The sequence below is a fragment of the Lycium barbarum genome, chromosome 2 (assembly GCF_019175385.1).
Source record: "Lycium barbarum isolate Lr01 chromosome 2, ASM1917538v2, whole genome shotgun sequence".
Taxonomy (NCBI): domain Eukaryota; kingdom Viridiplantae; phylum Streptophyta; class Magnoliopsida; order Solanales; family Solanaceae; genus Lycium; species Lycium barbarum.
In genome coordinates this window covers 139,913,406-139,940,821 of record NC_083338.1, presented here as the reverse complement: position 1 = coordinate 139,940,821, position 27,416 = coordinate 139,913,406, and the positions used below count along the sequence as shown (strand labels likewise).

The 27,416-nt window shown below is 35.2% G+C and overlaps 2 protein-coding genes and 1 pseudogene across 3 annotated transcripts; 1 reads left to right on the top strand and 2 right to left on the bottom strand.

The window, feature by feature from the left end:
- Positions 1-3,384: 3,384 nt before the first annotated feature.
- Positions 3,385-15,698, bottom strand: LOC132629020 (serine carboxypeptidase-like 17). The gene is given in 26 exon segments (XM_060344765.1): positions 3,385-3,554; positions 3,640-3,711; positions 4,182-4,315; positions 4,404-4,481; positions 4,775-4,873; positions 5,020-5,057; positions 5,163-5,265; positions 5,381-5,503; positions 5,578-5,678; positions 6,080-6,225; positions 7,919-7,994; positions 8,089-8,138; positions 8,246-8,359; positions 8,467-8,588; positions 8,757-8,828; positions 9,599-9,730; positions 9,824-9,910; positions 10,186-10,250; positions 13,123-13,153; positions 13,312-13,349; positions 13,455-13,557; positions 13,681-13,803; positions 13,881-14,071; positions 14,074-14,111; positions 14,758-14,854; positions 15,689-15,698. Coding segments are annotated over 24 exon segments (2,058 nt in total). The 3' UTR covers positions 3,385-3,554; positions 3,640-3,711; positions 4,182-4,294.
- Positions 15,699-16,530: 832 nt separating this feature from the next.
- LOC132629019 (serine carboxypeptidase-like 17) lies at positions 16,531-20,103 on the bottom strand (annotated as a pseudogene).
- A 1,917-nt stretch (positions 20,104-22,020) lies between these two features.
- On the top strand, positions 22,021-26,954 carry LOC132627610 (uncharacterized). 2 transcript variants are annotated; one of them, XM_060343042.1, is made up of 6 exons: positions 22,021-22,705; positions 23,552-23,642; positions 23,751-23,908; positions 25,241-25,268; positions 25,405-25,513; positions 26,618-26,954. In XM_060343042.1, the coding sequence occupies exons 1-6, from the start codon at positions 22,460-22,462 to the stop codon at positions 26,697-26,699; spliced, it is 714 nt and encodes a 237-aa protein (XP_060199025.1). In that variant the 5' UTR covers positions 22,021-22,459; the 3' UTR covers positions 26,700-26,954. The 2 variants fall into 2 exon arrangements, with proteins under 2 accessions (XP_060199025.1, XP_060199024.1); XM_060343041.1 differs by having other exon boundaries at positions 22,035-22,705; positions 23,748-23,908.
- The last annotated feature ends 462 nt before the right edge of the window (positions 26,955-27,416 follow it).

Below are 27,416 nucleotides of genomic sequence, written 5' to 3'. Positions count from 1 at the left end.
TAATTCTTTTTATTTCAAACTGGAACAAATGATAGAGTGATGCATGGTGATGGATTGATTAGTTCAGTACCCACTAACATTGATCTTGGTTACAAACCACATGGACTGAGGTGGAATGGTAGAGCTACAGTTACTCAAAGGCAGCTACAAGAACAAAGTTATAAAAGAGCACTCTTCTACAAGCACTAAACCTACAACAAGCACTCAAACCACACCAGGCAACAATTTATAGTGTTTGAAAGTAGATGTTAGACTTGCTAATTTTAGGAGCCAACTGTTTTGTTGATTAACTTTGTCATACAATATTTATCTTTGTACATGGATTTGTGGGTTGATATCTGACAGTTGTAATGCTTAAGACAGTTGTACTTCTTAAGACAGTTGTAATGCTTAATTTCAAGGTTTACGTTTCAAACTAGGCATTTTCATTTTCATTACATTCATGAACAACAAAAAATTACACTTGATGACAAGCCTAGGCACATGTTCTTGACATAATACTAATCTTAGATACTACTAATATTACCTTCCAACTGAAAATATCAAGCCTAAACAACTAACTAGAACTACTAATCTTACATACAAAAGATAAGGAACCAAAGAACAATAACCACAACTATGGCAACAACGCACCAGGTCGACCTTCCATGCCTTCCCCCACCAAGACTTGTAGAGTTCATTAATGTGTTGTAGTATTGTTCTTGGCATATTGGATTAGCCGAATCAACCCATCGAAAATAGCCACATCCATTACCACTTGCATATCTTTGGCAACCCCAAAAGCTTCTTCCAGGATTGATAGGTGTCTTGGATATCTTCAAATCAGCAACAAGTCCACAATAGCAAAAATGTACCTTCATGATTTCTTGAAAAAGAAATTTGACTTAAAGAAAAAAAAAACAGATTGTAAACAGCACTGGTGAAGAAGAATAGATGCAGAATAGAAAAAAAAAATGGGGAAGAAATTTGGAGATAAAATTAAGGGATGGAGCTCAAAATTGGTTCAACAATGGTGGTTTAATGTTTGGAGAAGAAGGTGGCTTCTAAAAAGCAAAATATGACCGTTAATGCCTTTTTACAAGGCCTCACTCGCCTAAAGGGAGTGTATCACACGCACAGCTAAGTCAAATGCGAGATAGGACAAGAGGTGTTTAAAATGTTCAATTTTGATGGGTAGAGGGGTTCAGTTAGCAAACATGTAAGTATAAACACCGGGATGTCAAAAAGTGTTAAGTACAGGAGTCTTCCAGACTATTTCGCCTTTTGTTAAACCATTTTTAAAAAATAACATGTAAAATTAAAGATAAGAAACAACAAGGGTAGAGTAGCTGGCGCAACAAGGAAAAATTATTAAAATTTTAACGAAGAGAGGAAAAAATTTGGGAGAAGAGAAAGGGTTGTTGGAAGAATTTACTAATATTTTATGCTTAAAATGATAAGGAAGAAAAATGGTAAGAATCCTGAGAAGATAAATAAAGACTTGCTAATTTGATTTTCCACTCATCGTGAACGTGCTTGCTTTTGTTAAGTAGTATATTACCAAGTTCCAATAAGAGAAAACCAAAAAAGGACGAAAGAGAAAGCCAGCAAAAATTAATTAAAAAAAGGTCAAACTCCACGTAGGATCATCTTAAACCTCTCACATTCTCATTGGGGTATAAGGTTAAACAGTTAAACTCCACGCCAATATTAGTTATGCTGGAAAATGCTTTTAAGAAGAGCAGGGTTCAAACTCGCGTCCCGGGGAGGGATAGATGGCGTTCAACCACCGGCACCATGGACTTCCTTGCAGGTGGCATGATTAGTGTTTATAAGATATTTTATACATAGGCACATCTATACATAGAGTTTCAACCAAGGCGGTAGGATGGCGTGGCACTCTGGGGCGGAGCTAGACCTTTGGGCGTGGGTTCAGCCGAACCCTGTAACTTTGATTCGAACCATATATTTGTATTAAACTTTTTGTCAAATATGTACAAATTATTAATTTAGAATCCAATAATTTTAAATAATTAGAACCTCGAACCCACAAAATTCAAATTCTGGCTCCGCCTTTTGGCACTCCCACGCTCCTACATAGATCTGCGCCTGAGTATAATAATATGATAAATGCTCTACCCATTACAATATGAAAGGTTACACTTTTTAATGCACCATCATTAATTACTATCCATTATCTCAAGAAAAAAATCCTTACGCTTAGATATATATTTGCATTTTGCAGAGAACATCAAAGGCCTTGGTAAAAGCTGATTATTCATGGATTGTCTTTCATCCATTTAATTTTTTTCTTTTATTAATTTTTATTAGGCTGTGTAAGCTTAAAGAACCAATATAATGATCCGTAATAGAAGAGGCTAATTTACATTATCTTTAAAATTCTTAAAAGCACATACGAAATGTATTTACTGCAGAGAATTTTTACAAGAATACTACTTATTATGAAGTGTATTTACTATTTTGCAAATTATTTTATGGGAATAGTGTTTTCTTAAAGGGCAAAAATATCGTTTAATATTTTATGGACATTTTAGTAATTCAACTTTAACAGTAAGATCTTCCAAGTTTACAAGCCTAACATAATTGAAGCAGAAACTTTCGCTGATCGTGAGGCCCATAAATGTAAAACAAAGCTGTCAAATAATCCTAAACAGCATTTTTAAAGTTACATGTTTTTTATACTTGGCTACCATAACTAAAGCTCTCCCCCATTTAACTGTAAAACAAGCTCTCGAAGAGCCTGAATGGCACTTGGCCATGAAAGCTAAGTTAATTTGGTGCATTGCTCAATAAACTCAGAACACTGTGGGCAAAAAATGGACCTCACAACAAAAATGAAACTGCCATTTAATTATAGAATCAATCTCAATACTTGATTTTCTAAATCAATTAGGCCAAACTGGCTATTATTCACGAAGAGCTCGAAATGCATTGTTCATTAATTACAGAGGCTGAGAAGATATCCATCTCTTCAGCATGGCTAGACATTCAACAGGACTGTACTCTGGAGCTGTATGTCCTCCCTGCAAGAGTTTAAAACAACTTTAGCTCGCCATTGAACTGAAACTGAAACTAGTTCACAGAAGTGAAATTGCTGCTTTCCTTCACTGTGGCAAATGTCATTTTGTTTGAATATGCCCTTGTATACCTGCATATTTTAGTAAGACGAGAAAAAGGAAAGAAGAAAAAGTCAAACATCAAAGAACATTCGTTCAGTTTTGAACTTAACCTGCAACTTGACCATCAACAATCCATGGTCGCCAATCATAAAAAATAGAGTAGTTAAGAGATCTTATCCAAGCTTCAGTTGACATATAAGGGATCATCGTGTCATGATCACCACTGTTTTACAAAATACTCAAAATTAAGTAAATTCACGTACAAAATCTATTATTTGTGCAACAAATATCACAAGATATAGCAATTACTCAACCTGTATATTAAGGACCTATAACCTTTGACACTGAGATTTGCATGATATGGAATGCTGTTTTTTACTATCTTTTTGAAAGGCAAAGCTGCTCCAACGCATCGCTTCCATTTCCCAATACTACCTGCATGGGATAAAATTCATACTTATTTTTGTTGCTTCCAAACTTTAGACTTCTCTTTTATGGGAAAAAAGAAACATAAACATACTCTTCGAACATGGAGGGCCTCTCTAACTTTGTCATCATCAGCCCACTGGTAAGAGAGCTTTTCCCAGTCAAACTGGAATGACAAAAAAGAAATAGGTAAAAATGCAAATATATTTTTCAAGATTTGGGTCCGACCGGTTAAAAGTTCAGCAGTTATTATAATATGAAGTACAAAGATCCTAATAGAGGTCCACGTTTTTCCTTATGGGTTTAAGTTATATACAATGTCAGTGTAAAGAATCTTTTACACTAACTTAAACTCTTTCCTTATTCGAGCTATGATTGACACTGGATAGACGAAAAAAAGACTGAGCCTCACCCGATTCATACACCAAGTTAGTTAATGCAAGATATGTGTTGTGTATTATACAGTGTATACAAACTTTTATGTCAACTGATATGTATTACCATTTTAATTTGTAACTCTTATGTGATATATATGGTTAAGATACCGAAATTTGATTTGTTGAAAACACCGGGGGCGGTAAGTATTTCCCCTAAGAGCAGTTGACTGTCAAGGGGATAAGAACCAGTTATTCTTACTCGACATCTTAGTGATCGTCCAACATATAGCATCTCATCAAGAGACCTTCTTTGGCCCAACCACTTTTGTGGCCTTGGTGAAGCAAACTCACATTTGGGCTCCAAAATGTGTGCTATAGTAATTCATCAAGCATCTATAAGAATCATAGAACTTATATAAGTTTAGTCAAATAAACCAACCACGAAGATGGAAGCAGCACAGGAAAATAACTAGGAACAAACCTCATCATAAGTCTGACGATCATTCAAACATTGGGTGTTGCTGGGATGTATATCGAAATACTCTCCTTTACAATTTCTCTTCAAGGACTGTACAAGATCAGAGTAGTAAGCCATTCAATCAGAGTAATGTGTGAAGCAAATACTTAGAAGAAACATTTAACTTTTATAACCTGAAAGTGTAATGTTTTTTTATTATCATGTCACTTACAAGATAATTACATGTAACTACTCAAAAGTTGAATTAGTAACCTGAAAAATAAGGCAAGTAACCTTTTCCAACATGTTGAATTGTATTTACGGCGTAAATACTTTATTACATTGTTAGTGTATATTAGTTAAATAAAAAAAGGTTCCTATTAGACAATGCAAACCTCAAAAAGTTCATCAGAAATAAGTCCCACTCCATGAGCATATTGGATCCTGTAATTGTATTCGCCATGAAAAGTCACCGGATTTCCCAATGAATATCCCTGAAACCATTTGAAGAACACAAAATGTTAAGAGCACCTATAGCTATATCCTTTCATCAGTTCATGCAGTCTCTAACTATGTAATGACTTATACAAAACAAAAGAACTCATTATGTAAAAAATGTAACAAAAAAAGGAAAACAAACCTTAAGATTAATAAATGGCTCAAGTCCCTTTTCATTTCCTGCATTACCACATCATCATAAATGGTGCAGAATTAGCGAATGGGAGACTAGACCAATGATGGTTCTTCGGCGCAAACAACAGCACACTTCATTTGAAGTCTTACCATTTGCTATGAGTTGAGTAATGATTGGTACGCCTATTCCAGAATAGGAGTCCCCAGCCACATAAAATGGATTTCTTAAGAATTCTGGGTGATCGTTGAACCACTGAAAGGAAATGGATGAATTAAGTGAATGCAACGCCATTCGGAAAATTTGATTCCATATTCTCTGTCAATGAAAAGTTTGACATCAGAACTATGAGGTGCAGGGATGTAAATACCTTGCGAAGAAATTGATATGCATGATCACTAGCTTGAAGATCATCTGGGTGACGAGCCACTGAAGTTCTTGCATAGGAAAATCCAGTACCAACTGGAAGGTCTAAAAATATAAAGCTTGCTACCTGATTAAATAGCATTTAAGTAAGGCTGCAAGCTAACGAATATTCCTTAATTAGCCACAGACAGAAATGTTCACCTTTGTCCATGTATGAGGATTCAATACTAGTGAGGGGAAGCTACCATTATATTCCGCTGGCTTAAAGTCACCGTACTTCACAGGCTCAAACGTTATTGGTCCTTCGCAGGTAAAAAGTCCGCAAATTAACTTGCTTGTGGAAAATTTGAACCAAAACCAAAATGATTTAATTTGACAAGCTTAGCACCGCGAGATGAGGTGGTTTGGTGATGTCCTATGTAGACCTCCAAATACACCAATCCATAGGGTATGATACACGTACGGTATTATGTGCACTGTATTTTAAATTTATTCTCATGCTACAAAAAGTAGAATAAAATGTGATTTATTTTGCTCTACAAGAATGCGTTCATCTACTTTGATGCATCTGTTGTTGGGGTGATTGGCTGATGCCTCCTCATTTCATTTTGAAGTGAAATGAGTGGAAACAGAATCACATTTGAGGTACAAAATAGAGAAGGAAAAATAGAAAAACAAAAAACGAAAAGAAGGAGTCATTTACCTATCTCAAAGAGAAGACCAGATAATGCAGAGCAGCCAGGGCCTCCTGTAAGCCATAGGACAAGGGGTTCTGATTTTGGATTAGACTCAGATTTAATGAAGTAGTAGAATAGTTGCACATCATCTGAATCACCCACTCCAATGTACCTGAAAACACCACCCCACGCTGAGTTGCAGTTGAGCGCTAAAAGTATTTTAGGATTCGTGAATATGAACTTCGGTATTCACAAATACTTGTTTGACCATGAGTATTTAAAAACATTGAAACACTGGTTTGAAGGTATATATCAGGTAAGATACCGGTTTACACTCACAAATCTTCAAATTTCACGAACTATTTTTCCAAGTAAAATTCATGTCCAAAAACAACTTGACTTCCACAAACTTCTTCTAATACTCCTCTTTTCAACTTCAACTCAAACACTGTCCAAGCCTCTACTTAGTAGCTATAAACTGAGATAGTTCCAGGATGAAGTGCTGGAGTACTAATGCACCCCTACACGTGCGAATTCAGTATACTCATATATACTTTGAGAAAAAACAACTAGACTAAACACCAAAGAAGCAACTTTTACACTTACTCAGTTTCAAGTTCAAAAGGAAGTGGCCCTTTAAATCCAAGAAGAAACTTGACGGGTGAACCAGCAGCCTCACCACGCTCTTGAAAATGTATTACTTCTGCAAGAAAAGAAGAAATGAAAGCAGATTGCAGCAAATGATAAGACTTTTCTTTCTTTTGGCCATTGCTTTTTGTCATAGAGAGCTTTCTTGAAAAACTCCCTCGAAACATATACAGTAATAAGGAGACAGAGGCAACCTAATAGAGTAGAAAAAAAAAATTCTAAAACTTACAAGTTGTTAATTAGGATCTCATAGAGATCCAAGAATTCTGGAATACTTCTATATAAAGAAGTCAACTTTCCGAAATATCCATAATCCATAAACGTGAATATAAATATGAATGAACTCCTTTGCTGTACCTGATGCTCGCATTCAAAGAAAATGTCTCGAGAGTCGAGCTAACATAACAAATGACTTCAACTTTTATCAATATTATTAAGTTAGTTCCAATAGTTTTTAACCTAAAATTCTCCTATTTCAAACATTTGATTAGGACCCGTTTGGCAATAAGAATTATTCATTTTTTACATAAATGTTTTTCACTTTTTTCAAAAATTAATGTTTGACCATGAAAATTCCAAATATAATTTGCTCATTTTTCACTTTTTTCACAACCAAAACCTTGTTGAAAAAGTATATTTCAACAAAAAAATACTATTTGTAAAAACTATGACCAAACACAACTCAGACTTGAACTCCAACTCCAACTCCAAAATTCCAAAAAAAGTGAAAAAGTTTTGGTTTCTATGGCCAAACGCCTACTTAATGAGTTATGTAGAAATTGGAGAAGAGAAGTAATTTGACCTTGAACTAGTATGCAATGCTAGACACTTCTAATGGAGAAGCGTGGGGAATTCATTCATAGCATTAGAACTCTAGTTCAAGTACGCCATTAGAGTTGTAATTAGGAGTGTTTGGGAGTCAAACTTTTTTGGAAATTTTGTTGATTTTTGCAAACATTAAGAAAAATTTATAGAGTATCTTTTTATAGAAATATATATTTCAAATCTCTCAATAAACTCAGCACATCGTGCTCAAAAAATGGATCTCAGAGCAAAAAAGAAACTGCTATTTAGGCTTATTATTCGTTTTAACACTTCTTTTCTAAATACATAACCACTTAATTATAGAATCAATTTCAATACTTGAAGTTTTTAATCAATTAAGCCAAACTGGCTATTATTCACAAAGAGCTTGAAATGTATTCTTCATTAATCACAGAGGCTGATAAGATATCCATCTCTTCAGCATGGCTAGACATTCAACAGGCTTGTACTCTGGAGCTGTATGTCCGCCTCCCTGCAGAACAGTTTAAAATAATGTTAACTTGCTAAACAAACAGGAGAACGAAGAAAATGAAACTAGTTCATAAAAGTCAAATATAGTTGCTTTCCTTCACTGTGGCAAATGTCATTTTATTTGAATATGTCCTTGTATACCTGCATGTATTAGTACAAAGAAATAAAAAGGAAAGACAACAAAAATTCAGTTTGAGGCATGTTTCAAACATATATAAAAGAATATTCATTCAATTTTTTGAACTTACCCTGCAACTTGACCATCAACAATCCAGGGTCGCCAATCATCAGCAATAGAGTAGTTAAGAGATCTTATCCAAGCTTCGGTTGATATATAAGGGATGCCCATGTCATGATCACCACTGTTTTACAAAATACTGAAAATTTAGTAAACACCCATATAGAATCTACTGTATTATTTATGCAACAATTTTACAACTTTATAGACACAATAATATAATTACTCAACCTGTATATTAAGGACCTATAGCCTTTGACACTGAGATTTGCATGATATGGAATGCTGTTTTGTACCAACTTTTGGAAAGGCAAAGCATCGCCAGCACATCGCTTCCATTTCCCAATACTGCCCTGCATGGGATAAGGTTTCTAGTGAGAGACCAACATCTTGGGGATAGCACGGGATCAGCTCAAGGACCTACCAATTTAGATAAATATCTAATGTGTTCCCAATTTTGTTTTTGTTGCTTCCAAAACTTTAGTGGGAAAAAGAAAAAAAGACAAGAAAAGGGAACATACTCTTCGAACATAGAGGGCCTCTCTAACTTTGTCATCGTCAGCCCAATGGTAAGAGATCTTTTCCCAGTCAAACTAGCATCAGACATAAGTTAAAATATGATTATAATTTTCAAGATTTGGGTATAGCATAATTTCCGAAAGATGATACAGGTAAAAAGTTCAGCAGTTATTTTAACAATGAAGTGCAAAGATCATATTAGAGGTGCATGTTTTTCCTTATTCAAGCTATGATTAACACTGAATAGAGGGAAAAAGACTTGCCCCCACCCGGTTCTTACACCAAGTTGGTTAATGCAAGATATGTGTTGTGAAACAAACTCGGTATCAAACGCAACGGTTTCTACAACCACGTAATACAGTAGTAATATTTCTTCACTGAAATTACAAAGGAACTGATTGTTGTAATAAAATACTAGAATTGAACATAGGAGAAGGGGGTGAGATACTAGGCAAAAAGGGGATGAGGGAACACAGACAGTTTCTTCATAACAATTCGCAGAACGGTTCGTTCTAACCCCTAGTCTCTTTTAACAATAGCTAATTGGGCCTGGATCCTAAATAAAACCTTCGAACATTTTACTCAACCCAATAATCCGAACTGAATCAGTCTTATTTATCACTTTTAGCCCATAAGCCCTTATAGAGTCGGCATGGTTCACAACATGTTGTGTATATAAACTTTTATGTTAACTAATAGTATGCATTATCACTTTAATTTGTATTAACTAGTAAGTGATATGGTCAAGATACCAAAGTTTGAGTTGTTGAAAACACCGGGAGAGGACAAGTATTTCCCTAAAGAGTAGATGATTGTCAAGGGGATAAGAACCAGTTATTCTTACTCGGCATCTTAGTCGTCCAAGAAATAGCATTTCATCAAGAGACCTTCTTTGGCCCAACCACTTTTGTGGCCTTGGTGAAGCAAACTCACATTTGGGCTCCAAAATGTGTGCTATAGTAATTCCATCAAGCATCTATAAGAATCATAGAAATTAGATAAGTTTAGTCAAATATACCAAGCACTAAAACGGAAGCAGCACAAGAGAAATGAATAACTAGACACAAACCTGATCATAAGTCTGACGATCGTTCCAACATTGTGTGTTGCTAGGATGTATATCGAAATACTTCCCTTTACAATTTCTCTTCAAAGACTGCCCAAGAGTAGTAAGTCATTTAATCAGTGTAATGTAAAGCAAATGCTTAGAATATATATTTAACTTCTATATTCTGGCAGTGTAATACTTTTTACATTATCATGTCACTTAAAAAGATAATTACATGTAACTACTCATAATAAGTTGAATTAGTAACCTAAAAAATAAGACAAGTAACCTTTTCCAACATGTTGAATTGCATCAGCCAAAATTTTTATTACATGTTAGTGTATTAAGTGATCAAAAAAAGGTTTATATTAGACGAGGCAAACCTCAAAAAGTTCATCAGAAATAAGTCCCACTCCATGAGCATATGGGATCCTGTAATTATATTCACCATGAAATTGTCACGCCCCGAACCATGGCCTGGACGTAACACGGCACTCGGTGCCTGACTACATGTGACCGAGCGAACCACATGACTTGCTGAATCATCATGATGCATAACATAAGCGGAATATAACGTGAATGCATGATGAGCCTTTATAAAACATAATAAGTCATAATACTTAATAAAGTACTTGTTTAAACATGAGTGAGCCAAAATGGCTATGCGACTTCGATTATCTGACATGACATAACTGTCTGTTCTAGTCTATGAAACCTCTATCATGAGTCTGACTGAAAAACATACTTACTGGGAAAAGGCCCCCAGCATACCTTTAGATGCATAACTAATCATAAGATAAAAGTTGACTAAACCCCGAATGAGATGGGGCTCACAAATAAGCTGATACGAATGCTGTCCTACTGAGCAGATGTGTCGTCCTGTATATCAGTACCTGCATCGTGAAATGCAGGCCCCCGGGCAATAAAAAGGGGACGTCAGCACATTGAATGTACTGGTATGTAAAGCAACCGGAAGAAACAACATGGAACATGGAATAACATAGTAAGAACTGAAACTGAAAACTTGGACATGAACATGAGCATGAGCATGAGTACAAAATCATGAAATTTAAAACTGAAACTGAGTACTGGAAGCATGAGATAGTCTATAGTAATCTGTAATAATCTGTAATACCGACATAAACCACCACGGGGAGGAGCGTGGAGTCTGATCTCTGCCCGATCAGCTAAGCCATCTCGTACCTTGCCGGGGCACGAGACATGAACATAACATGAATGGATCCAAATCCCTCAATGGGGAACATATAAAGGAATCGTCCTACTGGGCGGAGCGATACTTATCCTACGTTGGCATACGTAGTTTCAGGCTATCTGAGCCTTCTCGGTATTATTACAACTCCCGAACATGAAAATAATATAGTTGGCTAAGAAGCCCATGACTTTCGTGAATTAACTTGTACTTGTCTTGAAATCATGATTTCACGAAAGGACTTGTAAACATATTTTCATGAAATAACTTGTAAACTTGATCATGAGAAATACCATAATGCATAATCATACGTTTGTAGCTGACTTGAAAACATGCTTGTAATTTGTGAAATAACATTTTACAATTTCATATAAACATCATGAGAACACATGAGGAAGAATTCATGATTCATGGATTAAGCTAGGATTCCTAATGTCCGAAATGGAGGTTTAGGAACACAATAACGAACATATATACGGAATTCATGTACATACATACATACATAATTACGGGCTACCAATACATTGGGTTTAATGCCCTAGGAGTTGAACTTCATAGAATTTACTAAACGGATCATGGGGAAGAACATAGAAGTTCCCACATGTGGATGGAAGTTCTACATACCTTAACCTTCCGCTTTTGGGCGTATCACAATGTCCTTCACCCCCTTCAACTTCAATCTATAGCATACAAGTCATAGTGATTCTATATTAGCAACAATATCCATGTTTTGTTCATCTAAGCATTTTATCAAACACTTAGTGGGCATGAAGCTCTATAACCCCCATTAATGGTGTTTTCTTCACCAAATCCCCATTCTTTTACTTCTAACAATTTCTACAGTCTCAATTAGATGCAATTAACATCATTCTTCATAATCCATATGAATACAACAATCCCAAGTCATCAATCCAACAATTCTAACATAGTTCATATAATCATCTTCAACAAACCCAATTATTATACTCCCAAGAATTCATCAATTCATAACTATAAATGATTGGGGAGTAGAAATATTACCTTTTGGGTAGTCACCACGAAATCAACACCCCCAAGTCCGATCTTGGGCTTAAAATGACGACAACGACTTGTACTACACTTTTTCCTTCACGAGCTTTGGGATTCGGGGCCTTAAACTTGGTTGATTTTCTACTTTCTCTCTCTAATTTCCCTTCTCTCTCACTTCCTCTCTCTAAAATCTGAGTTTTGGAGGAAAAATGGGCTGTTAGGGTAATATTTTCTTTATATACCAAGGGGAAAATGGGTTGACCCAACTTGAAAACGGGTTGGGACCTTGCTGTCTTAAAACATCCATATCTCCTTATCCCGACGTCTTCTGTGAACCCACAACCTATGTTTGGAAAGGTTTTTCAATTATCTACAACTTTCGTTCTTTGAGTTTTCCCAAATTCCCAAGTTATGATAGAGTTATGGCCTCCCGAAGTCAGGTGACCCGAAACGTATATACGGACCAAGATACGGTCACTGTTACGGTCCCGTAACACGAGATACGGACCGTAACTTGGTACCGTATCTTGGTGAAAATTTCCAGTGAGTTTCTGGAAATTTTCGGGACGTTACGGTCCACTGTTACGGACCGTAACACGAAATACGGCCCGTAACGTCGCCGTTACGCTGGCAGAATTTCCAGCGAACAGGCTTCAGTAAAATGGGAATAACTCTTTGCACAGATGTCCGTTTGACCCCCGTAAGATATCGTTGGAAAGCTATTTCAAAGGGCTACAACTTTCATCAAGGAAGTTTTCTCAAATTCCCAACTGATTTTCATGAAATTTGACTGGAAGTCAGACGTATCAAAAACTTAGCCGATTCTATAGGATTTCAAGTGCCTTACTATTAGCCATATTGAGACGATCATATCTCCTTGCTCCGATCTCTGATTGGCTTGATCCTTATATCGTTAGAAAGGTATTTCTACATACTACAACTTCATTGATAGTACCTTCCAAAATTCCAAACCGATCAAGGAGTTATCGCTGCCCGAAATAGGCCTATCAACCATTTTCGCAAAACGTTCAAACCTTCCATGTTTTCACTAGAACTCTAATGATATGAGCTTAAACTCAGTCCTAAAATGCAGGGTGTTACAGAAATGCCGATGGATTTCCCAGTAAATATCCCTGAAACCATTTGAAGGATACAAAATGCTAAGAGCACCTATAGCTATCATTTCATCCGTTCATGGAGTCTCTAACTATGTAATGACTTATATATATCCTAATACAAAACAAAAGAACTCATTATATAAAAAAAATGAAACAAAAAAAGAAAGACAAACCTTAAGATCAATAAATGGCTCAAGTCCCTTCTCATTTCCTGCATTACCACATCATCACAAATGGTGAATGACTAACCAAGGGCAAAATAAGCAAATGATGGTTTTTGGAGGTAAACAACAGTGCACTTCATTTGAGGTCCTACCATTTGCTATGAGTTGAGAAATGATTGGTATGCCTATTCCAGAATAGGAGTCCCCAGCCACATAAAATGGATTTCTTAAGAATTGTGGGTGATCATTGAACCACTGAAAGGAAATGTCTGAATTAAATTAAATGGCAAAGCCATTTGAATTAGAAATTGGATTTCAGAATCTGTGTCACACGAATGTTTGAAATAACAATTACGAGGTGCAGGGAGATTTAATGACCTTGTGCAGAAATTGATATGCATGATGACTGGCTTGTAGATCATCTGATTGCCAAGCCACTGAATTTCTTGCATAGGAAAATCCAGTACCAACTGGAAGATCTAAAAATATAAAGCTTGCTACCTGATTAATAAACAACATTTCAGTTAGGCTGCAAGCTTATTAATATTTCTTAATTAGCCACTGACAGAAATATTCACCTTTGTCCATGTATGAGGATTCAATACCAGTGAAGGGAAGCTCCCATTATACTCCACTGGCTTAAAGTCACCGTACTCCACAGGCTCAAACGTTATAGGTCCTATCTCAAAGAGAAGACCAGATAAGGCAGAGCAGCCAGGGCCTCCAGTTAGCCATAGAATAAGAGGGTCCGATTTTGGATTAGACTCACATCATCTGAATCACCCGCTCCTATGTAGCCGAAAACACCACTCCATGCATTAATAATATTTTTAGTATTGAATGCTGAACTTTCCCTTATGAGTATTATTGTTATTATTACTCTCCTGCTATCTTATTCTTTGATTTTATTATTACTGGTTAATTCCTTTGCTTCAGTTATCATTGTTTGTTGTTGGTACTGTTTTTTTCTCCATTATCTTCAACATGGCTTCTTCATTACTGTATTTTCTTTTCATACTGATTTTGTTATGCTTTACTTGAGCTGAGGGTGCATCAACCCTTCCTATATCTCACTTGTGTGATTACACTGGGTATGTTGTCGTTAATGCCGAACTTCAGTAAATGCACATACTTGTTTGGCTGTGATTGTTTTCACTTTAAGTGAAATATTGATATACCTGTTTGAAGGTAGTATATTTTTAAGTGAAATACTGATTTTCACTGACAAAATCAACAACCATCACAAATACAACTATCAAATTCCACAAACTCTTTTTTAACTTCACCTTAAACTCGTTTAAGCCCCTACTGTAGTAGCTACAAACAGAGATAATCCCCTGCTTCATCCAATAGTTAACAATTTAGTATAAATGTTTATCTTCTAATATTGTTCAATCATATATACTTGAGAAAGAAAACTAGACTAAACATCAAAAAAGTTGCTTTTGCAATTACCCTGTTTCAAGTTCAAAGGGAAGTGGCCATTTAAATCCTGGAAGAAACTTGACGGGTGAACCAGCAGCCTCAACACGCTCTGGAAAATGTATTACTTCTGCAAGAAGAAGAAAAGTAAGAAATGAAAACAAATTGCACCAAAGCACAAAACTTCTCTTTTTTTTGGCCATTGTTTTTTGTCATAGAGAGCTTTCTTGGAAACCTCTCTCGAAATATGTAATAAAGGAGTCAGAACTAATGGAATAGAATAGAAAAAAAAAATCTAAAACTTACAAGTTTTTAATTAGGAGTTCATAGAGATCCATGAATTCTGGAATACTTTTATACTCCCTCTGTTCCAATTTAATGCGATACTTTTCATTTTTTAAGAGTCAAGAGAATTTTTTACCGCTATTTATTCGTATGCTCTTTAAATATTTTAAATTGTTAATTATTATGATTTAGAGTGCTTTATGTATAGGTTCTAAATATGTAAACTATTTTAAAAAAAAAAAAAAAAAAAACTTAAAATTGTATGTCTAAGTTACCGTAAATTTGACTCTAGAAACACAAGAGGGAGTATAAAGAAGTCAATTTTCCGTAATACTCATAATCCATACATGTGAATGTAAATATGAATGAACTCATTTGCTGTACCTGACGCTTGGATTCAAAGAAAGTGTCTCGAGATAACATAATAAATTAAATACTAATTGAGTTTAACTTAAATCACTAGTTATTAAGTTAGTTCCAATAGCTTTTAACTAAAAATTGTCCTATTTCAAATAGCGCAGAGGCAAAACTGACCCTAACATCAAACATTTTGAGAGGGATTCATTAATGAGTTATTAATAGAAGTTAAAGAAGAGAAGTGATTTGAGGTTGAACTCGTATGCAATGCCAGACACCTCTAATGGAGAACCGTGCATTGAGATTCATTCATAGCAATTACCACTTGCCATTACTAGCGGCAGAGATTTTCAAGGAGATGAACTTGAGCTGTTGGAAGTGTTATGGCTTAGGAATTTGAATGAGAAAAACAGAACTATGGGAATTGGATAATTGAAGAGAAGAGGGACGCTAGAATCCAGCTGCGCCTGGAAAATAACTTACAAAATTTAGAAACATAGTCTAATATTTTTCATAAAATTTTCCATTTGCTTTAAAGAGGTTTTTAGATCGTGATTTAAAAGATTCATAAATTATAAGATAAAAGGAAAAGAAATTAGGAGTGTTTGGGAGTGAACTTTCTTTAGAAAGTTTGTTGGTTTTTGCAAGCATTAAGATAGATTATTATTTTTTTTACAGAAACACATATTTCAAATCCCAGATCTCTCAAAAAAACTGAATGGCACTTGGCCATGAAAGCAGAGGCGGATGGAGCATTATAATTTGGGGTTCAATTGAACCCCAAACTTTCGATGCGGTGTACAAATTTATATATAAAAATTTACTAAATTTACAATAAATAGTAGATATGAACTTATAACTTTATAAATATAATAGTTTAATGCTAAAAAATTTAAAAGTTTAAATCCTAGATCCGTCTCTGCATGAAAGCAAAGTTAATTTGGCGCTTTGCTCAATAAACTCACAAGTCAGAACATTGTGCGCGACAAATGGATCTCACAACAAAAATGGAACTGCTGCTTTGGCTTATTATTAGTTCTAACACTTTTTTCCTAAATATATAACCACTTAATTATAGATAAATTTCAACACTCGATTTTATAAATGAATTAAGCCAAACTTGCTATAACTCTCGAAGAGTTGAAATATATTCCACATTAGTAATTACAGAGGCTGATAAGATAACCATCTCCTCAGCATGGCTAGACATTCAGCAGGCTTGTACTCTGGAGCTGTATGTCCTCCACCCTGTAGAAGAGTTTAAAAAAATGTTAACTTGAAAAAGAAAGAGGAGAAAACAAAAGAAAATGAAACTAGTTAATAGAAGTGAAATAATTGCTTTCCTTCACTGTGGCAAACGTCATTTTATTTGAATATGTCCTTGTATACCTGCATGTTTTAGTACAAAGAAATAAAAAGGAAAGACAACAAAAATTCAGTTTGAGGCATGTTTCAAACATATATAAAAGAACATTCATTAAATTTTTTGAACTTACCCTGCAACTTGACCATCAACAATCCAGGGTCGCCAATCATCAGCAATAGAGTAGTTAAGAGATCTTATCCAAGCTTCGGTTGATATATAAGGGATCACCATGTCATGATCACCATTGTTTTACAAAATACTGAAAATTTAGTAAACACACATATAGAATCTATTTCTTTTTTTTTTAAGAATCTATTATTTATGCAACAATTTTCCATCCAACTTTATAGACACAAGATATAATTACTCAACCTGTATATTAAGGACCTATAACCTTTGACACTGAGATTTGCATGATATGGAATGCTGTTTTGTACTATCTTTTGGAAAGGCAAAGCATTGCCAGCGCATCGTTTCCATTTTCCTATACTGCCCTGCATGTGTTAAAGTTCATAGTTTTGTTTTTGTGGCTTCCAAACTTCAAATTTCCCCTTTTATGAAGGCAAAAAAAAACATACTCTTCGAACATGGAGGGCCTTTCTAACTTTGTCATCATCAGCCCAATGGTAAGAGAGCTTTGCCCAGTCAAACTAGCATGACAAAAAAAGGTTAAAATATTAATTAAATTTCCAAGTTCTGGGTATAGCATATTTTCTGAAAGGATTGTACAGGCAAAAAAAGTCGGCAGCTATTACTCTAGGCCCATGTTTTTCCTTATTCAAGCTATGATTGACACAGGATAGAAGAGAAAAGACTTACTCTCACCCAGTTCTTACACCAAGTTAGTTAATGCAAGATATGTAGTTATGTATATAAACTTTTATGTTAACTGATATTTATTAGGCATAATACACATAGAGGCACCTTAAATTGACATCACCCGGCAATTAAACGCCCCAACTTTGAGAATGCACATCTAAGACACCTCAACTTAGTTTAAGTTTGGCCCGCAAACACCCCAATTTTGAAAATACACATCTAGACACCTTAAGATTTTAATTTGTAGCTCTTATATGATATGGTTAACATACCAAAATCTGATTTGTTGAAAACATAGGGAGCGGGTAAGTATTTTCCCTAAGAACGGATGATTATCAAGGGAATAAGAACCAGTTATTCTTACTCGACATCTTAGTCGTCCAACATATAGCATCTCATCAAGAGACCTTCCACCAAACCATTTTTGCGGCCTCGGTGAAGCAAACTCACATTTGGGCTCCAAAATTTGCCCATACAAAATTCCGTCTAGCATCTACAAAATCATAGCACTTATATTAAGTTTAGTCAAAAAAATTATAACTAAGATGGAAGCAGCACAAGAGAAATAACTAGGCACAAACCTTATCATAAGTCTGACGATCATTCAAACATTGTGTGTTGCTAGGATGTATATCGTAATACTCTCCTTCACAATTTCTCTTCAAGGACTGTACAAGAGTAGTAAGCCATTTGATCAGTGTAATGTTGAAGCAAATGCTCAGAAAAAACATTTAACTTCTATAACCTGAAAGTGTAAATATTTTTAACATTATCATGTCATTTACAAGATAATTACATGTAACTACTCATTCTAAGTTGTATTAGTAACCTGAAAAATAAGACAAGTAACCTTTTCCAACATGTTGAATTGCATTTACAGTGTAAAATGTTTATTACATTGTTAGTGTATATAATTTGAATAAAATAAGGCTTCTATTAGACAATGCAAACCTCAAAAAATTCATCAGAAATAAGTCTCACTCCATGAGCATATGGGATCCTGTAATTGACTTGACCTCGAAATGTCACAGGATTACCCAGTGAATATCCCTAAAACCATTTGAAGGATACAAAATGTTAAGAGCACCTATAGCTATATCCTTTCATCAGTTCATGGATATAAAACAAAATAACTCATTATGTAAAAAAAGTAACAAAAAAGAAAGACGAACCTTAAGATTGATAAATGGCTCAAGTCCCTTCTCATTTCCTGCATGACCACATCATCACAAATGGTGAATGATTAACCAGGAAAGAATAAGCAAATGAGATTCTTGGAGGCAAACAACAGTGCATTTCATTTGAAGTCCTACCATTTGCTATGAATTGAGAAATGATTGGTACGGCTATTCCAGAATAGGAGTCCCCAGCCACGTAAAATGGATTGTTTAAGAATTCTGGCTGATCACTGAACCAGCGAATAAGAATACTCCACAAATTTTCATTAAATGAGAGTATGGACAAAAATTAAAGACCACCGATATGAGGGGCAAAAATTAAAGACCAGTACATATGAAGAGCAATCGACGCATTTTTTGGGCAATTTACACGATTGTCCTTATTCGGGGGTGGTCTTTAATTTTTGTCCTTCGCCTAAAATACATCGAGATTCTGCGTTCATATCCAGCTCAGAAAAAAAAATCGCAAGGCAGAATTTCATAGCAAAATTTTGCCTTTGGCTTAAGGCAGGGTCTGCCTTAAGGAGAAAGTTTGCCTTAGGCAGAGGTTTGCCTTAAGGTAGAATTTGCAAGGCAAAAGAAACTTTTGCCTTAAGGCAGAAGTTTCGCGAAGGGCCTGGCGATTTTTTTTTTAACTAAGCGGGGGTTAGAACCCACAACCTTGGGATATTTTTGGTCACTTTTTTAGGCGAAGGGCAAAATTTTTACCCCTCAAATTGCTGGTCTTTAATTTTTACCCCTCAAATAAAGTATCCCGAGGTTCTGGGTTCGAATTACAGCTCCAAAAAAAAACCGCTAGGCAGAGTTTCGTAGTAAAAGTTAGGCCTTAAGGCAGATGTTTGCAAAATTTCAGCTGAATAAAAAAAAATTGCCTTAAGGCAAGGTAGAGGTTTGTCTTATGCCTGAAAGCAAAACTCTGTCTTAAAGTGGAGCTTGCCTTATGTCTAAAGGCAAAACTCTGCCTTAAGGAGAGTTTGCAGTAAGGCAGAGTTTCTTATAAGCAGTGGCTAAGGAGTGTCAACCGACACCCCTTCGTTGGAAAATTACGTTGTATAGATACGTAAAGAAGATTTTTTTATGTATGTATACTATGTGGTGAATCCCCTTTATTTCTTCGTATCTTTAATTTTTTATTTTGTTGACACCCCCTTAATAAAAATCTTAATTCCGCCATTCCTTATAAGGTAGAGTTTTGCAGGCAAACTTTGCTTTGTGAATCCAAACTCTGCCTTGCGAATTTTTATTTTTAACTTTTGATTAAACGGGAGTTCGAACCTTAAACTCAAAAATCTTGAGCGAAGGACAAAAATTTAAAGACCATCCCGAAATAAGGGTATACCTGCGAATTGCCCGTAATTTTTTGGTGATGGGCATCGTGGCTTTTGGGCTTAGTGGGTCACGTGAGAAAGGCGGAAGTGCATAGATAGCCGATTTTCGCACCCTATTTAAGGCATAGCCAAAAATAATTTTTATATGTTTAGTCGTCTCGAAATTTAACTTTAGATATATGCTATTGAAATTGCAAAAGTTTGCCTATAATGTTACAACTCACTTACAGGTTTTGGGTCCGAAATCCCAAACTTCAGAAAATTTTCGCTTTTGGTACTCCTAACCTTTAAACTTGATTTTGTGACGAAGTACTAATACTAATTTTCTTTAGTGTTGGTTTTAGTAATTTGTACAAGATTAATACTCTCTTCGGTCTATTTTATATGACGGTGTTTGACTTGATACGGCGTTTAATCAATAAAGGAAGACTTTTGAAATTTGTGTGGCTAGAAATCATTTCATTAAAGGTAAAACAATAAATTTAAAATTGATTTTTTACTAAATATAGAAAGGTGTCATTCTATTTGAGACTAAATAAAAAGGAAAGAATGTCATATAAATTGGATGAAGGGAGTAGCTTGTTTGATCAAACTTCTGGGAAGTAAAAAATGCTTATTTTGGAGAGTTGTTGAGGCGTTTGGATAAGCTTTTAGGAGAAGAATAAGTGTTTTTGACTAGTAACGGAAAAAACAATTTTTCCCTAAAAATGCTTTTGGAATCTTAGTTAAACACAAGTTGTTTCTCTGATTTAGGCAAAAGTAATTCTCAAATTGATTAGCTAAATCCAAACAACTGCGCTCCAATCTTTTAAAAAAAAAATGCTTCTCATTAAAAATATTTATTAAAATAAAGCAAATTTTAAAAATTCACCAAACATGCTATAATTAACTGTCGAAAGAAAAGTGAAACGTATCAAAAGTTATTTTTACATTGGAGAATAAGACTGTTTGTCCTATATTGTTTGTTTAGAGTGACAACAACTTAAGGATGATAATGTCATTTTAGTCTTTAAGAAAAGAAACTCATACACAATTGTGTATATTTATCTTCTTCTACCATAGAAATTTAACAAAGGCATTAATGGAGGTGAGAGCTTCACACTTAAATGCTTTTTTAATTTGTTGATCATATTGGTAAGCTAGCATATCTTTCCTTGTGAAAAACTAGCATATCTTTCCTTGTGAAAAATTCTTACAGATGCAAAGCCTAATAGCTAGTATAAAAGAAACCTAAGAATATCAATGATCCTATATAAAAGAAAACCCCATTAGTTGGCGTATTGATCTAACTAACTTTGGTCTTTGAATATTATATATGTATATGCTTCCGTTTATAAACTTCCTGCTTACCTTTGAATGGAGGAGAACAACACCTTGTTTATTTTGATCACCTAATAGGTAAATTTGCCTCAACTCATCTAGTGCATCTTTTACAATAATTTTATTTGCTCAAATTAAATTTGATTTATTCGATTCTTTGACTAAGTAGACTATGTCCAAGAAATATTTCGACGTTCTTGCTATAATTTGTTGGAACTTGCTTGATAAACGTTGAGTTCTCATATTGATGGTGACAAGTTTATTTGGCGTTATTATATGGTCTTGAATAAGGGTTGAGGTACAACATCCATTTTCTATCGTGGTATCATAATCAGATCTATCTGAGTCCATGATTTTACCTGATTTTGAGCCCTAGTCTTATATATTCACGCTGCAGAGAATTCTCATATCGGTGATGATGAGCTTATTTAAGCTCTTCATATGATCTTGAACAATTTTGATACCAAATTAGGTCCAAAGTGCATTTCTTAGTTATATAACAGTGTTTTTTTTTTTTTTTTTAATAGAGAGAATATGAGATGAATATTAATGATATTGATAATGATACAAAAGTTAACATGACAGCTTATGAACTCTTAGTAAATTTCATTTCATTTTCATTAATAGGATATACTTGTAATACCTCATACAAATATAGCTAATTTGTAAATTTTTCGTGAAAACCAATAGTATTAACCTGTTTCTCCACCATCTGGGTAACATCCAAAATAAAATGTCGGAATAAAAATTAGAATTCCCCCAACCTCATCACGTAGACGCACCTTTACGTAGGCCCTTAAAACGCAAAACAAGTTTGTGACAAAACGCAGGCGGCTCACGCCACCACTTTAATACCTCTAATCATTGTTCACCCAATTTCATTTTCCAAAATTCACCCTTTTTTTTTTTTTTTTTTTTTACTCTTCAATTCCTTCAAAAAAATTCACTTTTTGCAAAAGCCAATAAGCTTAAACTCTCTCTATATACATATATATACTCTTCACCTCTTTCTTCAGGCGAAACAGGTTTTTGTCTTTTGTGTGTGTGTGTGTGTGTGTGTGTGTTTGAATTGTCAGGGGGGCATGGAGACAAGTACAAATCCGATCCAGATGGTTAGAGCTAAATCGGAACAGGATCGGATTAAAGTGAAGAGGAAAACGCTAGAAGCAGTGTTGCAGGAATGCCAAAGAGCTCTGGAATTGCTTAGTACTAGTGGTAACGTTGACGATGATTATGATGATGATGATACAGATGACTCCAATTCTAACACTGATGTTGACCGTCATGACTCCGGTCAAGGTTCCTCTGCTGATACAGAGACCGATGAGGTCAATCATCTTCTTCATTTTTATTTTATTTTTTAATTGTTAATTTCTTGTTTAATTGTATTCGAAGTGAGATATATTTTGTATGCTAAAAAGTGTTTTGAATTGATTTAGTTTGCATCTTTTAAGATTAAGTTTAGGCTGAGCTAGAAAGGAACTGTTTGTAGCAATTAATTGTTAATTCTGTCCGTAGATGTTAAATACTTGTTCATTTTTTTGTTTTAATTGTATTTGAAGTGAGATATTTTGTGTATGTTAACAAGTGTGTGAATTGATTTAGTTGAATCTTTTAAGATAAGTTGAGGCTGAGCTAGAAAGGAACTGTATGTAGAAATTAACTGTAGCTGAGAAATGTGAAATTCATGTACTTGATTGAAGAAAGGTTAGAAAAGAGATGTAAAATGTTTGGTTTGCGCCTGTAAATAGGAAACAAAGCGAGGGGAACAGCAATTACTGATTGATTAAGTTTTAGTAGTTTCAACTGGAAATTCTGTTTAGCTTGAGAGCTATGCTTATGTAAGCCAGAACGGTCCTGCTGGAAAGTATTAGGTTATATCAGGAAAGTATTAGTTTATTTGAATAGGTCATCATTATTATGTTGTTATAAGTTAAATACATACAGTAGTTGCTTTGAAGACATGCTGGCTTCTCATTCGACCGGAAGATGTAGCAATTTTACTTGTGTGCAGTATTGACTATTAGTGATTCAAGCAGACCAGTGCCACTGTCCCACTCTTTTAATTTAGATAAATGGATTTAGGGAATCAACTTATTAAATTTAAGTTCTTTGAACATCAACCACGACAAAAAGTTTGATACTGCGTTTTGTGCGTCTCTTTTGTTGTGCAGCTGCGAGATCTCCTGAAATCTAGAGTTGAATGTCCAGATTTCCTTCAAAAGCTAGAAAATGCTCAAGCATCTGTTCCACAAAACTCAGCTGGTATGTTTTCCAGAGAGTTGGTAATAATATGACTTCTGAATTCTTATTAGTTTCCTTCTCAAGTGGGATCATGGTAGTAATAGCTGCTTGTTGATTGTGTCTTAGAAGAAGGCAGTTCGTGGGACATGGTCAATGAGAATGACCTTTGGGAAGGTGGAGATCCTGAGTTAGATGGAGAAGACTATGTTTTAGTTAGGCAAGAAGATATAGTGGATGGTATAGCTTGCTTTATGGCTGCATACCTGTTGTCTCTTAAGCAGACTAAGGTATGGATGCTTCCTTAGAAAAACAGACCTGTCTTTTTGTTCCTTAAACTGTTGGTTCTTTCCTTTATTTCCTCAAGTTAACTGCAGAAACATAGCTCAATGCAACATCCAGGGCTTTGGTTTTGTTTCCTTGTTAATGTGTTCATTTCAATTCATTAAACTGCATACCTTTTGACTTCATGAAGAAAATGCTCGCCTAGTTTAGATCATCTTTGTTATTTTCCTGTGTTCTTTTCCTTAACTTAGCAGCAGTTTGTTTGTACTTTGTTCGGCTTCTAGACATGATCTTAAAGAGAATGATGTATAGTTGTTACTTCACTCATTTAATTTACTTTCCTCGAATCGTCGAAAGTAGAAACTAATTGAAATTAAGAAGTTAGACTTTGTGGAGTGCATTACAGCAATCGTAGCAGAGAAGTCCTAGTAGATAAACCACTCTGCTGTAAGTAATGTTAGAGCAACTTCCCGGTTATCCTAATAGTTAGGTCATTTGCTTTCTGCAGCCTGAAGAAGCTCCTTCTATAGTAAGCCTGCAAAGATCTGATGCTATGCCCCAATTTTATAGCCCATTTTCCATCTCTATATTTTGACGGCATTTGGTTAATAAGATTGTTTTATATTGCTCCTTTTCAAACATATTGTTTTATATTGCTTGAACAAACTTCAAGATTTTTTTATTCAACTGTTCTAAAATTTTATATGATGTTTTCTCTATTTAGTTACTTTTCAGTGACCATTTAATATTGTTTCGACCAATAGTAAGATGTTACAAAACTCAAATTAACATCTTTGATTCTCTACCTTATCAAATGATGTTACATTAAATGGAACAAAGGGAGTATGAGGGCAGCCCGGTGCACTAAGCTCCCGCTATGTGCGGGGTCTGCGGATGAGCGGGGCCACAAGGGTCTATTGTACGCAACCTTACCCTGCATTGCTGCAAGAGGCTCTTTCCACGGCTCTAACCCGACCTCCTGGTCACATGGCAGCAACAGAGGGAGCATCTCTTGCTCTAAAATCTGCCCAGTTGACTTGCTGAAGGTCATTTCACATGTTTGTGTTTTGATCAGAAATGTCCTTGATATAAGAGTATTCGTTGATAAATTATCAAAAAAAGATATTAGTTGATTAGTCAATTAATTTTGGTTGATAAGATTGAAAATAGATTTCCGGTGCCAATTGTGTTTTGAGTTTGCTGTGATGATTCATGATGAATAGTTTCATGGCACCCAGATCATTATATAGGATGAAAGATAATCTCCATTACTGTTCAAAATTACTTCAGTGTCTCCTCCTCCGTAGGAGGTTTAATTCTTTGCACTAATTGTGCAGGATTTGACACCAAACCAACTCCAAGATGGTCAGTTGAATTTCTTGCTTTCTTCCAACATTTCTTTCTATGAGTACTTAAAAAGAAAATTCTTGCGTTCGTTCACACTGCTTCAATTCATTTTGAAAAGTTGGATTGAGAAAGTGACGTTAGATTTTCTTCACAGCCCTCAGCAAGACATTCTCTCTGAAAAAGAAGAAAGGAAAGCTCCGAAAGGCATGGGATGGAAGCAAAGTTATTTACAATGTAGCATCTTGGGGGGCTACAGCTATTGGGTAAGCCAGCCTATTTGATTCAGCAAAGTAGTTCTGCTATCTCTTCTTTCCCCCCTTTAAATGGGTTGAGTAGTTCTGCTCTCTTCTATCTCATGTACTCAGCAGTCACAATATTCTGTATAAAATGTTTTTTTTTTTTTGAGAAAAGACGTTTCTTTCCTGGCCTACAGTTGTACTTCCAATAACGACTTCAAAGCATGTTTTGCTCATTGTAAGGTGGACACAGAGTAGAAAGTAGGTCCTCTGATGGAAGCTGACATAATTTGTTTCCCACCATCTCTTTTTGGAAAATAAGTTAATTGCTGTTTTATGCATACCTTATCAAAGATTTAAAAAAAAAAAAAAAAAAAAAAAAATCTCCATTATGCATATCCTGCAGAGTGCAGGCTATAGCAATGGCTGAACTAGTGATCATAGCTTAATAAGTTCAAAACAATGTCCAGACACTTCAGTAAGGAAATCTGTTAGCCTTCATAAATGAGCCCGTAGTCTTTTTGTAAGGAAATCTGTTAGCCTTTATAAATGAGCCTGTAGTCTTTCAGCTCCATGTATTCTCTTGCTTTTCTTGCCTCCTTAGGTGCCCTTCCAAACCCAAACACCAAATAGGAGGAGAAACTGTACAAGGATACAAGCATGCTGGCATTGTTAAGTTATACCCAAGTTTGTCAAACCATGCTCGTTGCTATTATAAGTTTATAATCCATGAATGTGGAGAAGAGAAAAAAGCAGTTCGAATTGTCTTCAAAACGATTGTCTAGTTTTTAAGTTAATGATTGAAGGTGAATGGGAAAGAAACAAGGGACTGAGTGGTCGTTTAGAACCTACCTTTTTTTTTTTTTTTTTTTTTTTTGTGATAAGTAGAACCTACTTTGTTCTCTAATCTTTGTCTAGTTTGCATAGCACCATACGTCAGTTGTTGCAAAATCGGAAGTTGACGTTTCTGTTAACAGATTAATCTGAACTCTGTCTTTGTCTCAATGTACTTGTTTAATATGATCTTAATGCCTCCTCGGAGTCCTCGGAGGATTGAGGGCTGCTAGCAATATCCGAATAAATGCGAGTCTTATTGATATCATTTGCCTAAATTTGTGTGTTTTGAACCAGGATATACCAAAACCCAGCTATTCTAAGAGCTGCATCAGCAGCGTTCTGGACCTCGTGCCGTGTAATATCGAAGCTCTTTTAATTAGCAGTTCTGGCTTGGCTGAAATTCTGAGGCTTTGCCTGCACGTTGTACGTGTGCTTGTGCTTCTGGTTTAGGTTATTGGTTCTTTAATGTGTAATATAAATGCCATTCTTTCGTTCAACGCACATCCTAGTGTTCTCTGTATTTAATCATGTAAATATTTCGCCAATTGAATAGCCTGTATGCAGAATGATTGGGCTAATCTCATCTTCTTGTTCGATTATTAATTCTCTGCTGACCGCAGTTGGTCGTGAAGCCATTTGCCCCAATGCTTGTTTACTTAATTTCAAAAAGGCAGATTGGACGTTGGACTCCAGATTTTAAAACGACAAAATTATGTTAAGAGTATTGATTGACCAATTTGCTTCCATCTACTTGTAATACATAGCCCTCTTCAACTTAAGAGGAAAAAGGTCCGCTTCCACTCATCCAATTCAATGATCTAATAGGCATTTGGATAATACTTGAGTTGGAATTATTAAAAAAAAAAAGTATTTAAAGAATAAATAAGTTTTTTTGACCGTTAATGTTTTTAATTTTGCAAATCTTAATTTAAAAGTTAACTAGATATGATGAGTAAGAAAAACATTTCAAAAGATACAGTTGGGATGGGATGAAGAAGTTGCTAAACAAATGCGACGCACCTATACATCTGATGATGTTATTTTCCAATAAGTGGAGTTTATAGCACGCTTTACGTTTGCGTTAATTTTTCGA

Excerpts from the sequence above, each read along its gene's own strand:
- LOC132627610 (XM_060343041.1), top strand. The coding sequence starts at position 22,460 with ATGGAGACAAGTACAAATCCGATCCAGATGGTTAGAGCTAAATCGGAA. Across the intron at positions 23,909-25,240 it reads TGTCTCTTAAGCAGACTAAG|GATTTGACACCAAACCAACT; the intron begins GTATGGATGCTT and ends CTAATTGTGCAG. Across the intron at positions 25,269-25,404 it reads ACCAAACCAACTCCAAGATG|CCCTCAGCAAGACATTCTCT; the intron begins GTCAGTTGAATT and ends TTTTCTTCACAG.